This window comes from Ovis canadensis, chromosome X (genome assembly GCF_042477335.2).
Source record: "Ovis canadensis isolate MfBH-ARS-UI-01 breed Bighorn chromosome X, ARS-UI_OviCan_v2, whole genome shotgun sequence".
In the NCBI taxonomy this organism is placed as follows: Eukaryota; Metazoa; Chordata; class Mammalia; order Artiodactyla; family Bovidae; genus Ovis; species Ovis canadensis.
In genome coordinates, this window is record NC_091727.1 from 109,372,084 (window position 1) to 109,386,970 (window position 14,887).

General features: G+C 36.0%; 1 protein-coding gene across 22 annotated transcripts in view; it reads right to left on the reverse strand.

The window, feature by feature from the left end:
* THOC2 (THO complex subunit 2) overlaps positions 1-14,887 on the reverse strand; it is a 118,638-nt gene that overhangs the window by 43,185 nt on the left and 60,566 nt on the right. For all 22 annotated transcript variants that reach the window (XR_011446435.1, XR_011446438.1, XR_011446436.1 and 19 more), the window contains exons 10-13: positions 12,256-12,411; positions 11,519-11,691; positions 10,091-10,286; positions 41-82 (exon numbers count right to left, since the gene is read on the reverse strand). Coding sequence is in view for 17 of the 22 variants with exons in the window: in XM_070292081.1 (XP_070148182.1) it covers positions 41-82; positions 10,091-10,286; positions 11,519-11,691; positions 12,256-12,411 (567 nt within the window). In the remaining 5 variants the exon portion in view is untranslated. The remainder of the gene's footprint in view (positions 1-40; positions 83-10,090; positions 10,287-11,518; positions 11,692-12,255; positions 12,412-14,887) is intronic.

Here is a 14,887-nt window from a genome sequence, read left to right on the forward strand (position 1 = left end):
AGACAAACATTAGACACATTGGACTTTTCTAGTCTCTTACCGTTTTCTCTTTATCTTCTTGTTTGCTTCCATCAGACTGAAACTAAAATTAAAAAAAAACTATAAATAAAATGCAAAAAGATTAAGATTATGCTGTCACAACTTCATTTCTAATTCAAAAAACAATCAACTTGCATGTGGTTTTGAATTCTTTCCTAACTTGTTACACACATGTAGATTTACATATAGCCATTATTACAAATTAACATTTTAAATTCTTATCTATATTTCTAACCTTCAAATAATTTGTAACATTCATGAATTTTAAAGGCCAGATTTATAAGCCAATTCTTTCCTCAACCTCATTATTACAAACCTACCACATCCTAAAACTGATCTGTATTTATTATAAAATTGTAGCAAGCTCAATTTGGTTATAATGCATTTACAATTCTCCTTCTAGACATTCTAGTTTTCTCCCTCAGAATTGGTAAAATCTAACGCAAAGCAATAACAACAAAAACTAAACTCAAAGAAAATGTAAAGCTACATTTTAATTCACCACTATGTAATCCCTCACCAAGAAATAAGCCCAAAAATATTACTAACATTGCTGACAAAGACCAAACCACTTCCTAATTTAAACAGACTTGAACAAAACGGCCTGGGTCATTATTTTATCAGTGATTTGCAGGTGGGCTGCTGAAGTGCCATGTCTGACAATGCTGTTTATTCATTCAAAATGAAATCATAACATTCATGTGTGAATATTCAGATGGAGTGTTGTGGGGAGTGTGCAAAGGCCAAAAGGACAGCTGAGGAACTGATACTCAAGGACAATCTAGATTTCTGGAAAGGATTTAGCTCAATATTCAGTGTGAGAAGGGGGAAAGCAAATAAGCAGTTCACATACTTTACTGGTAGATAAGGATATTTTGTGCATATGTGTTTTCATGATTGAGTAATTTAATGGGTGTTACTACAGGGAAATCTAACTTCCATGCAACATTTTCACATAAGACTAATTCAGGGACAGTCATATTACTTTGATGGGAAAACAATCAATCACATTTTTTTAATTGGCAGGGTAAAAAATATGGCTCCCTTTCACAGAAACAATTTAGTCATCAACATATATCCTGGTCAGCAAATAAGGAGTCCAGTTATGAAGAAGTGGCTTGGCAGAAAACAAACTAGACAGTTGCTTTTATTTTGTTGGGAGGAGGGGGGTAATCCTCATGGCATACTGGGTGTATCCTGGGAGGCAGAAATAAGGGTCTGTCATAATTGGAAGAATTAGGTTTAAAGGCAGTTAAGTTACTCTTTTCCTAGTATCAGTTCAGTATACTACAGTTCAGATGAACCTAAAAAAGCTACATGCAGTTTTCTCCATACAAATAAGATATTTTCCTAGTTATTAAGCTGTCCTAATTCCCTTACTAGATACTTTCATTAGTTTTTAATGTCTATGTATCAATTCTCTGGATTTCACAAACAGGAAAATTTGAAAGAGAGAAAGAAATATGGAAACCACAATGAAACTATCTAGAAGAACAGTAAGAAAACGTTTCTATCAAAGGCTAGTTATAATAAAGATGAACAAAAAAAAATATCAAGATATACACACAGGTAAAAGTGATTTCCTTTACACATTCCACTTCCTTGATTGTTTCCTTTAGCTTAACTTAATATGCTTTTTAATTCAGAGCACATACAAAACTCTCCATTCCCACAAAAGAATACTAAAAGCTTTACTGAATGGTCAGGCAGAAGTGGGAGAAAGGATGGGGATGGATAAAAGATATTCACTCCTGCATTTGTTTACTATGTTCCAGGCACTGGGAATTCAAAGATGAACAGGAAAAAGTTTCTATCTTTGAGGAATTGACAAAGATAGTTCTTATCTTTGAAGATCTCTTTAAGATAAAAAACTACGCTTACCAATATACTATTAGGAACTGAATTTTTAAGTCTGAGTAAAATTGAGCACACACAATTATGTCTACACAGACCATCGGCTATAAATGACCCCAAGCAGGTTTCATTCTTGCCCTACAATGACAGAGTAGCTGTCAGAGCTGCATAACAGTACCGAGCACAACCCCCCACATAAAAAAAAAAAAATAGGTTCATCAAGAAGCGGCTTTGAGAGAGTTGAAAAATAAAGGTTGGGGAAAGTCATAGATATAACTAGATCAATTACTTTTTTTATTACTAATGTACTATTTTTAGTACCTGTTACTCATGAATGTTTCAAATACTAAAGTAGTAGCATACTAGAGTATACTTTATCTCAGAAAAGTGAAAAAAATGAAAAATACTTAAATTTAAGCCTAGGTTAGAATTCAAAGCTACATTTAAATAAATCATGGCATTACTTTCAACGTCCTTATTTTTCTTGTTCTTATTAGCTATCATTCACTGAGTACTATGTTCCATGGAATGGGCTAAGAACTTCAGATTTGTCTTAAAACTACTCTATGAGAAAACCTTTTTGATAGAGTCTATAGAACACTCATCACAGTAACTTAAAATAGGAAAATATAACCTATAAATTAAAAGTAATGGGAACCTGAGTTTATCAAGCCTGGAGAAGAGATAACGCAATAGCCTTTCAGTGTTTTGGTTCAAAGTCTTTTTAACTTTCAATCAGAAATTCTTAAAGACTTTACAAAACATTTAGTTAGAAATAATCCCTTAACTTTGATACTACATCTTTTATGAAATCACAGGGTAGGATACTAAATGAAAAGTACTATCTTCCACCACATTTCTTTTTCAGTCAAGACAAACCTCTACTAAGATGCCAAAGAATGTCTAATATGGTCACCCACACACAGGATGACATAAGTGCTGGCTCAGTTTTTATCCCAGGGTAATTTTAAATGTTACCTCTCTTTTACACACTTTGAATTATCTTTTCTGAAACTAAACACTAAGGTTCAATTTCAGGAAACAGAGAGGAAGTTACAATAGTTAAATCAAGTGTTTGTATACTGCATGCATGTGGTCCACACTAAAAATTCCACTTTCTTTTCTTGTATAAAACAAAGTTTTTAAAATTATACTGTTTGTACATAAGAGTCTCCATTTGCCTACTAATAGATTTAAATGTCTGCCTCTCCTTGTATGTTTACATACCCCTCCCAGGTAAAAAACATAACTAATGGGAAAAATTAAGATCCTATTTGTAATTTGTTACATAGTAATTTATTACTATGATTCTATACCTTGTTTAGAATTGCCATATGAAGATATTCAGTAATAGCTAAAATGACTTCAGTTCAAACCAATTATTATAGGGGATAATACAAATATAAACATTCTAACAGTTGTTCCCTGCTCAGACTCATTAAACAGCAAGGGTATTGTAGATTAAACTTATGCTCCAATTCTAGATTGCCAACGACAGCAGTGTCTGTGTCCATTTGGACAATAAGGATTATAATGAAAAGTTCTGATTTAAGACAGTTTACAAAATTTGTTTCTATTTTAAAATGGACACACGTCCATAACTACCTTTACCAAGTTCATTAAAACCCAGCAACAAAAATGTCCTTTATTTGAAAAAAATTCTTTGATTATTTATAACAAATCAACAATGGGGGGGAAACATTTAATACTACAATGTAAAGAAGCTAAAAGCATTCCTATATAAAATCTGCTCCTGAGGGAAACGAAACTGCTACTTTAAAGTGGCATCTTATATTTAGAGACAGAAATAGATTAAACAATATTAACACTTTTAAAAATTCATCAAAGATAGTGTAGCAATAGCTGACATAAGTGATAACTTATTATGATCTTAAAAATTCATGACAACTATTTTTAACTCTAAAATTGAATACCTAATTATTATAATCTAATTAAGTTTCAGTTCAGTTCACTTCAGTTGCTCAGTCGTGTCCAACTCTTTGTGACCCCATGAATTGCAGCACGCCAGGCCTCCCTGTCCATCACCAACTCCTAGAGTCCACCCAAACCCATGTCCATTGAGTTGGCGATGCCATCCAGCCATCTCATCCTCTGTTGTCCCCTCCTCCTCCTGCCCTCAATCTTTCCCAGTATCAGGGTCTTTTCCAATGAGTCAGCTCTTCGCATCAGGTGGCCAAAGTATTGAGTTTCAGCTTCAACATCAGTCCTTCCAATGAACACCCAGGACTGATCTCCTTTAGGATGGACTGGTTGGACCTCCTTGCAGTCCAAGGGACTCTCAAGAGTCTTCTCCAACACCACAGTTCAAAAGCATCAATTCTTCAGCGCTCAGCTATCTTTATAGTCCAACTCTCACATCCATACAAGACTACTGGAAAAACCATAGCCTTGACTAGACTTTGTTGGCAAAGTAATGTCTCTGATTCTTAATATGCTGTCTAGGTTGGTCATAACTTTTCTTCCAAGGAGTAACCATCTTTTAATTTCATGGCTGCAATCACCATCTGCAGTGATTTTGGAGCCCAAAAAAATAAAGTCTGCCACTGTTTCCACTGTTTCCCCATCTATTTCCCATGAAGTGATGGGACCGGATGCCATGATCTTCGTTTTCTGAATGTTGAGCTTTAAGCCAACTTTCTCACTCTCCTCTTTCACTTTCATCAAGAGGCTCTTTAGTTCTTTGCTTTCTGCCATAAGGGTGGTGTCATCTTCATATCTGAGGTTACTGATATTTCTCCTGGCAATCTTGATTCCAGCTTGTGCTTCTTCCAGCCCAGCATTTCTCATGATGTACTCTGCATAGAAGTTAAATAAGCAGAGTGACAATATACAGCCTTGACGTACTCCTTTTCCTATTTGGAACCAGTCTGTTTTTCCATGTCCAGTTCTAACTGTTGCTTCCTGACCTGCACACAGGTTTCTTAAGAGGCAGGTCACGTGGTCTGGTATTCCATTCTCTTGAAGAATTTTCCACAGTTTATTGTGATCCACACAGTCAAAGGCTCTGGCATAGTCAATAAAGCAGAAATAGATGTTTTTCTGGAACTCTCTTGCTTTTTTAATGATCTAGCAGATGTTGGCAATTTGATCTCTGGTTCCTCTGCCTTTTCTAAAACCAGCTTGAACATCTGGAAGTTCATGGTTCATGTATTGCTGAAGCCTGGCTTGGAGAATTTTGAGCAATACTTTACTAGCGTGTGAGATGACATATCTCATTTGATTCACACTGCAACCCCAGGAGCTAGACGACAAATATTATTACCACCCATCTCTGGCTTAGGAAAATGACTCTCCCTCCCCTAATAGCTAACAAAAAACAATAAATATCAAGTCAAGATTCTAAAGTAGCTGGTTCATAAACTAGAGCCAGTTTAAGGATGAATGGTATTAAGGTACATTCTCCCCTAGTAACCCAAATTTTTATTATGAAAAATTCTAAGCTTACATAAAAGTTGAATCAATGTATGCTATCCATGAACATCTATATACCTCCTATGCATATTCAACAATTTACATTTGCCTTTTTTTCTCTTGACCAAAAAAGTTACAGACATGATCTCAAAAAACTTCACTGTGCATCTCCTAAGAGTAAGGACATTCTTCCACATTACCACAATTATCATTATCACAACTATTCCTACTATCACCTACTGGGTTAGCCAAAAGGTTCATTTGGGTTTTTCCAGAACATCTCACTGAAAAACTGAAACAAATTTCTTGGCCAACCCAATAGTACCCAATCTGACCCTTTGACTCTAGGTTTCTCTATAAACTTTATCTGTGAATCAATTTAGAGCACTTCAGAGAAGGAAATGGCAACCCACTCCAGTATTCTTGCCTGGAAAATCCCATGGACAGAGGAGTCTGGTAGGCTACAGTCCATGGGGTCGCAGAGTCAGACACGACTGAGCGACCTCACTTTCCTTTCCTTTGGCTTTTTTACCAAAGTCCAACATAAGAAACAGTCAAATAAAGAAACTAGTCAGACAACTGAATTAAGATGACAGAGTGAAGCATAAACAGAATTTCTCTCCCCCGGCCCCTAATGCAATAAACAAAATATAGCTTACTTTTTTTATGTCCCCAAATCACCACCAACCAAGCACGAAAAGAGCAAATTATGCTGTTAATTTCAAGGGCATGCAAACACACACACACACACACACAAAGATTCTAAACTACAGACAGTATGGCATGGTGCCTGCCGTTAACCCAATCCCCAGAAATAGTACTGAGCAAGGAAGGTAAGTAAATAAAATCCTTTAGGGAACAAGACCTACAAGGTAAGTAAGTAGCCTGAGGAAAATCCCTTCTGAGTAGCAGCACAGCAGGACTCTGGCTGCTAAGGCTTGCTGTCTCTCAAAGGAACTGGGCTCAGACTAGGGAATCAAAGTCCAAGGGAGCTGGATACCCACTTGGCTGGGCATGCCTAGTATACGATGTGTAATCTATCTCAGAAGACAAAACAGAGATCCCCTAAATGATGGCTGTACTCAGCCTCATGGAGCTCATTCACTTCCTATTCCAGACTACAGAGAAGTTGCTCAGTCATGTCACTCTTTGTGACCCCATGGACTGTAGCCAGCCAGGCTCCTCTATCCATGGGGATTCTCTGGGCAAGAATACTGGAGTGGGTTGCCATGCCCTCCTCTAGGGGTTCTTCTCAACCCAGGGATCAAACCCAGGTCTCCCGCATTGCAGGCAGATTCTTTACTGTCTGAGCCACCAGGGAAGCCCAAGAATACTGGACTGGGTAGCCTATCAGTTCTCCAGGGGAAATTCCTGACCCAGGAATCGAACCAGGATCTCCTGCATTGCAGGTGGATTCTTTTCCAGCTAAGCTACCTGGGAAGCCCCATATTCCCCCTTTAGAAGGAACCTTAAAAAAAAGAAAGAAAAAAAAAGATTAAATTTCGAGCTAGGCAACCAAAGTCTTTTAAACCTATATATAAACACACAATGATTTGTTATAGTGAAGTATTTTTAGGGTAAAAAAATGAACCAAAATGCTAAGTCAGATCATTGGAAAGATGCACTTTTACTACCACAACCTTAGAAATGAGAGAAGATAGATTTCTTTCCACACTGGGATCAAAATAAACTTTTTCACCTTCCCTTCTGCCTTTCTACCTTTGCAAAAATAGAGACTGGAGTTAGGGGCAGGCACCAGGCACAACTGTGATAGAATAAAGACAAACAAGGGCTACAATGGAGATGGCAGACTGGAAGACTTTTAGCACCTGTGTATCTTAACAATACTGTATCTGTATATGTTTATACATATGTCTACATATGGGACTTCCAAAAGTTTGATGTTTGGGCTCCTGCTTACAAGTTTATGATACTCATAGCCAGAGGAAGAATTTCAAAACAAGAGATCTGAACATTAAGATTTTCAATGAAAAAGAATAACATTAGTGGGTGAAAGTAAGATGAGAAAGAGGCTGTCTACATTGTCTCAAAGTATCTCCCCACAGGACACATATTAACAACAAAGGGAAAAAAAGTAACTATACACTGGAGAAACCTGGCAGCAATCACCTTAACCAAGTGATTAATGCTAACATCACCAGTAATGGGACAAATTGACTTTACATGCTTCTCAATATTACACACTGGGAAAACACAACCCGTGTTCTTTGAACAAGCACTAGTTAACATGACTCATCCTTTTCAGACTATAAGGATCAAGATAATGAAACACTGTTTTAGTTCTTTTATATGAATATATGAATATATGCTATATAATAAATATCATGTATAGTAATGAACTACTTAGCAGATTTCTTTAGCGTACCTTTATAAAATATAAATTTGTTAACATTAAAAAAAATTATCTACCAGCTAAGTATCTAAAGCCAAATGAAATAGGTGTCAAGTGATTAATACACAAGAGTTGTTAATTTTCTATCCAGTTACTGTTGTCAAAAATTAAAAATTAGGTGCAATCACCAAACACTGGAGAAAACCACATTTATGCTTGCAACAATTTCCAGATTTCTAGAGTCTTTTGGTTACACTACTTTACAACTGAAAAGAAATTACGCATTCTTTAAGACCCTGGTTACGCAAAGACCTCTTAGAACACAAAGCACAAACTATAAAAGAGAAGTGCTATTAGATTGGAATTAATCAAAATTTTAAATCTTTGCTTTACAAAAGACAGTAAACAAAATGACAAGGCAAATCAGACTGAGAATAAAAGACAACTGAATTTAAAATGGGCAAGAGATTTGAATAGACATTTCAATAAAAGTGATTACAAATGGCAAGTACGAACGTGAGAAGATGCTCAACATCACTGATCATCAGTGAAACATAAATTACAACACAAAAGATAGAACTACACACCCATTAGAATGACTAATATTTAAAAGACTGACAATACCAAATGTTGATAAGGATGTGGGGCATTAGGAAGTCATATACAATGTTCCCAGGAGTGCAAAATGGTACACACGTGTTGGAAAAGTTTGACAAAAAGTTAAACATACACTTACCCATATGGCCCAGCAATCCCAATCCTGGGGAAACAAAAACATACACTCCCCGGGAAAAAAGACCGTAGAAGAATATCCATAGCAGCTTTATTTACAATAGCCCCTAATTAGAAACAACTCAATGCCCATCAACTGGCAAACAAATAAACTCTCTTATGTGCATATAATGAAATGTTACACAGCAATAAAGAACTACTGACACATACAACTGAGATGAATCTCAAAAGCATTAAGTGGAAGAAACCAGACAGAAAAGAGTACATTCTATACAATTCCGTTTATGTCAAACTCTAGAAAAAGCAAAAACATAGTGACAGAAAGCCTACCAGTGGTTGTCAGGAACCAGCAATGAAGGGAGGGAATGATGGCAAAGGAGCAAGAGGAACTTGCTGGGATGATGAAAATATCCTATATCATGATTGTGGTGGTAGACATACAACTATATACATCTGTCAAAATTCATCAAATTGCATACTTAAAGTTGGTGAGATTTACTCTATGTAAATTATAACTCAAAACTAACTTTAAAAAAGAATAATAAGCCAAGACACAGAAGCAACCTAAGTGTTCATCAAGAACGAATGGAGAAAAATATGTGGGGTCTGTGTATCTGTGTATGTACACACACACACACACACACACACACACACACACACACACACACACACACACACACACACACAATGGAATATTACTCAGCCATAAAAAAGAATGAAACAATGCCATCTGCCACAAAATGGATGGACCTTGGGATTATCATACGAAGTGAAGTAAGTCAGACAGAGGAAGACAAATATATATCACTTTTATGAGGAATCTGAAAAGATGATATAAATGAACTTATTTTCAAAACAGAAATAGACTCACAGACAGAATAAATTGGGAGCAAAGGATGAACAGATGCACACTACCATATACAAAATAGATAAGGATTTACTGCATCTCACAGGGAACTATATTCAGTATATTTTTAATAAACTATAATGGAAAAGAACCAAAAAAATGGCATAAAGATATATACATACATATGTATAGCCAAACCACTTTGCTATATATCTGAAACTAATATAATATTGTATACCAACTCTATATCAATAAAATAATAAGTTTCCCTTGGAGTAGTGATTAGGAGAGCATCTAAGGAAAACTCTCAAGTGTTAGCACTGTTCTATCTCTTGATCTAAGTGGTAGACACATGGCTATTTAGTTTGGAAAAAGCCACTGAGCTATATAATTATGGTTTGTGTGCTTTCTGTATCATGTTTTACTTCAATAAAAAGTTTACTAAAAAAAAAAATGGATCCTGAACAGTCTGAAGTCTGAGGCTAAAGGGACTTCACACAAATAATGGCAATGATTCAAAACTGCAGCCAATAAAATAAATGAGCAGAATAAAAGCAAGAGGAAAGAATGTTCAAATAACCACAATTATAAGAGGATTCCAAAAGCAATCACATGTCCAAACCATATTTTTCTACCTGGAGGGCTTGACTGGATTTAAGTTTTTATATATAAATGGTTGGGACACAATTGACTTTGTCCAAATCTTACTCAGCATAACATTTTCTTAAGTTTACTTTCTTTGCATTTCTAGAGATACATATAACACAAATATACTCAGAACATTTTCATTCTATAATTTAGCTTTCTGCTCTAAAGAAAAAAAACTTACTAACCTCCTTCATAAATGACTTGCCTATCCGCACCACTTTTGCAAATAAAATGGGATCGTGAGAAAGGTGGGGACCAAGGTAACAGAACATATTGAAGACGTCTCTCCTCAAATCTTCAAAGCTCTCTGCTTGTTTTGGTGCTCTCTTATTTTGCAAAGCACTAACAGGTGAGCCTTTAGCACCTTTAGGAACGCCAACTCTACAAAAAGAAGAAAAATGTATATATACTATGCAATGCTCCATTTTAAATTAACACAGTCATATTATAAAACTTTCCTTACTCAAATTTGCTTCTTCTATTTCATTTGTGCTTAACTTCATTATACCACATAATTTAACTGGTAGAAGAAAACAAAAACAATACTCATTTGAAAAAACTCAGAGCTTAGGAGACCGTTTCAAATTAACTGCATAAGAAAAGGAAATCAGAGTAATGTAGGTTCCATGTAACAGGTAACATATTCATACATCACATGAACTTGGTTTTTAATTAAATTTGGTCAATATCAGGAATTTGGATATGGGAATGGGGAACAAGGGATGGACCTCAGAGACACAAAGATGAAAGAGAAAAATACGGAGATAACATTAAACATTTCTCAACCTGACTTCCACTACCTAGACTGAGTGTGAGGTAGGTGAGCAGCATAATGAAAGAGGGTATGTCACACTAAAAAGGACAACATGCCCAGAGTTCTCACCTGCTGAGCAGGTGTTCCGCTGTGGAGTCACAGGGGTCACTCTCTGAAGAAGAGCCTTCATGGTCCACAGCCCACGTGGCACTGAAGGCAGCAGCCAGCAGCTATGCATGAGTCACAAAGCTGGGGCTTTTGAGGCAGGCTCTGATCTGTGGGGCTGAAGCCAGCACTGCTGCCAGTACTGCTCCTAAGTATCCTACAAGTAGGTTGAGGGCTAGAGGACTGGTTGACACAGTAACCAGGGATGATGAGAGAGGCTGCACTAGCAATTTCCAGAAGAGCAGCCTATATGCCAGAAGAGACAAGGCAAGCAGAGTGGCACAGACCTCACTCAGAGCCACTCAACCCAAGATAGAGGAAAATTACACTAGGTAAAAACTTTAGGAATTCTCTCATCCCCAAGAGAGAAGGAAAAGTCAAAAACAGAAGAATGGAGTTTTTACTCTCAGCGGAGCAAATCCTACCTAGAAATCTAACATGTAGCTTTTAGACAACACTGCAGCACAAATTCTGCAATGCCTGGTGTAGGTGATGGGAGACAAGTCACTGATTAATACCTGCCAGAAGGATATGCTCTGTGAACATCTCTTATATTCTGATAAAACAATTTAAAATATATGCTTGATTGAATTAAAATATATGCTTGATTGAAGGAGACAAGGTAAATATGCAGATTTTATTTTGTAGTCCTAAACTCTTTCTACCTCAATTAGTAAACCATATGGTAACATACCTTCGATAGAGAGGCTCAATAGTTATATGAATCAGCTTGCAAATTGCAAGGGCTATTAGTTTATGTGAAGCTGCATAGTATGGAGGCATCTGATCCATAATGCTCTGTGCATGCTGCCAATCACCAATCTTTAACAAGGCTTCCAACAAACCAAGTTTTTGGTTGTCAGGTGGCTAAAATGGAACAATTATAGCAAAGATACTCAGAATACAGATACCAATAAATCTTTAAATATTTTTTCATTTAAAAAAACTAAGCCAAATAACACAATGTATGTCAACAACAGTTGCCATTCACAGCAAATTCAACAGTATTTTCTTGAAAGCACAATCAAGATTTTTAGTGACTGAAAAAAGAAATAACAGGATCTGCTTTTTCATTTAGCAGACAAAACACAACAGTTTACAGACTTAGAATTAAATTCAGTTCTACTTAAGGTTCTATTGTGCCACAGGAAACTAGAATTCATCTTTGAGAATCCCTTCAGGACTTGAGAGACACTATACACAGAGCACAAATATAGTCAATACATGTGTGATATTATCTAGAATACATTCTGAAATTTATATAGGAAAAAACATGACAGCCTCATTTGGGAGGTACCAAAACCATGTTTGCAAATTAGTATTCCACAAACTAGGTTTCATCACAATCAAAATTAAGAAATTATTCTTCCACAAGTTGAATTTCATAATTTTAAATCCAGAAGACAACATTTATCAGAATAAATTATATACCTTCTCCACTTTCTCCTCTTCTTTTTCCTTTTCTTTCTCTCGCTCGTCAATTTTATCAGAAGACAATACAACCATTGTAAGTTTCCTAACGATCTGCTTAGCTTCTACTATTTCTCGTTTGTGTTCATCCATAATGCAATTATCAGCTGGAAGAAGCTAAAAATAATTCATTAAAATTTCATAAGTTAGCTAATACTATTTACACATACATATAAAAAGCAAACACTACTCTTAATTGATAAAACTGTACATAAGAAGTCTGGTCTATTTATGATCATAATTTCCCTTTGAAATAGGTCTCCCCCTTATTTTCATATTAACCTGACAGGGTTAAATACCTGAATGTTGTACAATTTTAAACTCAGGTAGCAATTCAAAGTTTCATCTCTTCTGTTAGAGGTCCTAAATTAATATTATACTACAACAGTAGTGCCTACCATTGCATTTGTTAGTTTATCCAAGAAAATGTGTACCTGTTCAATTAAAAATGTCAGAGATTTCCCCTTTAAAGGCCAAACTCCAAATTAAATAAAATACTATATACAGATCCAATTTGGGAGAGGTAAACTATTGATTTACATAATGGGGCAAATTTGATTCCTCTAAATGAAAAATCTCAAGTCAAAAAATTATGAACAGCTTGACATCTCACTTTTCATTTTCTGGACACCTATTTGCCTTAAGTCACAAACTAGTTTCTAGTTTATTACAAAAGGAAAAGTATCATGTGGATAGTTGACCCTCCATTATGAAAAAAAGGATCAAGTATCTCAAGTATAGCCATCTTGTATGAGTAGAAGATGGTTAATATGGACAGTTCATAAATAGACACATATCCAACAAACCATTATTGAGTCATTTTTGCTAGGCACTATGGTGATAGCTCACCATTCCTGCCCCTAGAAATGCAAAATCTATTTCAATAGATAAATCTAACACAAACTAAAAAATCAGTAAATAATAAAAGGAGACACAGTGAGGGGCTTCCCAGGTGGAGGAGTGGTAAAGAATCTCCTGCCAATGCAGGAGACACAAGAAATGCAGGTTCAATCCCTGGGTCAGGAAGATCCCCTGGAGTAGGAAATGGTAACCCTCTCCAGTATCCTTGCCAGGAAAATCTCATGGCCAGAGGAGCCTGGTGGGCTATAGTCCATGGAGCCACAAAGAGTTGGACATGACTGAGCACATGCACAAGGAGACACAGTGAAATATTAAACTACATACTACAGACTTTATCTCATCAGTCAAAAAAGGGGAGTGGAAGAAAACTCATTATGGACTGGTGCAAGGAGGTAAGCCAGACTTTTTCTCATTCCTTATTCTCTCCACTGCCAATCAAACCCATTTTTATTGCTCTATTTATATACCTATCATATATCTACCACAGATTCTCATCTTTTACCTAGTCTTCTTCAATTGCCTCTGAAATCTCCCATTACAGTGGATTAACTCTAAGTTTTTAATTATAGTTCTCTCCATTTCTAGTCTTGTGTATTTTGAAAATATGGTATTAGGTATATATAAAAGTTATAATGATTATATCTTTCTAGTACAAACAAGTTTATTATTATAAAGTGATTCTCTGTTCTGTCTGACAAGAATAATTTCCCTGGTATATTTTCCCACCCTTTTACTTTCAACCTTTCTTTGCCCTTAGGTTTTAGAAGTCTCATGTAAACAATAAACTGGTTTTTAATCCAATCTGAAAATCCCTGTCACTTTAACAGGAATACTTTTAAACTCTGCTTATATTTATAATTAAGCTGAAAAATATCAGTAATAAATCTATCATCATTTTTGTACTTTCCATTTGTTCTGCGAGTATACATTTGCCTGTATAAACTCATACCTATGTCTTCAGATTCTTCTTTTTCTGACCAGTTTTTCATGTTTTCAGTTTGTACATCCTTGTCTACACTAAATCTTGAATGGCTGTCTACTATCAACAAGAAAAAAATCCAAACTCCTTACCATGGCCCTTAACAGCCCTTCACAGTTTGGCCTCCAGTCTACTTCTCCATCCTCATTTCCCCTACATATCATCCTAGGCTCCAACCACTCTGAGCTTCTCAGTGTTCCCCTAAGGGGATAATGAAATCTTTACAAACCTCTTGCCTTTATATTCAGTTAATTCTACCTACAATGCTTTCTACCTATTTAAGCCTAGCCAACACCTACTCATCTATCAAGTTCCCAGGTGAACGTCAGTAGTTTGGAGAAGTCTTTCAAAATCCCCCAATGACAGAGATGGTCACTACCTATTTTGAGCCCTCATAGCACTATGTGACTATTTCCAATAAAGTACTTATAGAATGCAAAATGTTTTCTCCCTTGCTAGACTATGACTGCTTCCAAGAGACTGATCAAATTTCATTCAGCTCTGTAACCATAATATGTAATGACAGGCAAGGAAGTTAGAAGTTAGAAAGTGATTTCAAAGGCAGTGAAGATGATGTCAGTTTTGAACAGTTCATAGATATCCTAATGAACAACCTAATAAAACAAGAAATTCTGTACTACAAACCTAGTGTTTTCAAACTGACAGGCTAAGCTATTGCTAAACTAGAGGTCATCTATTACAACCACATACACATTCCTCTAGATCCTGCAATAAAAGCACAATATTAGTCAT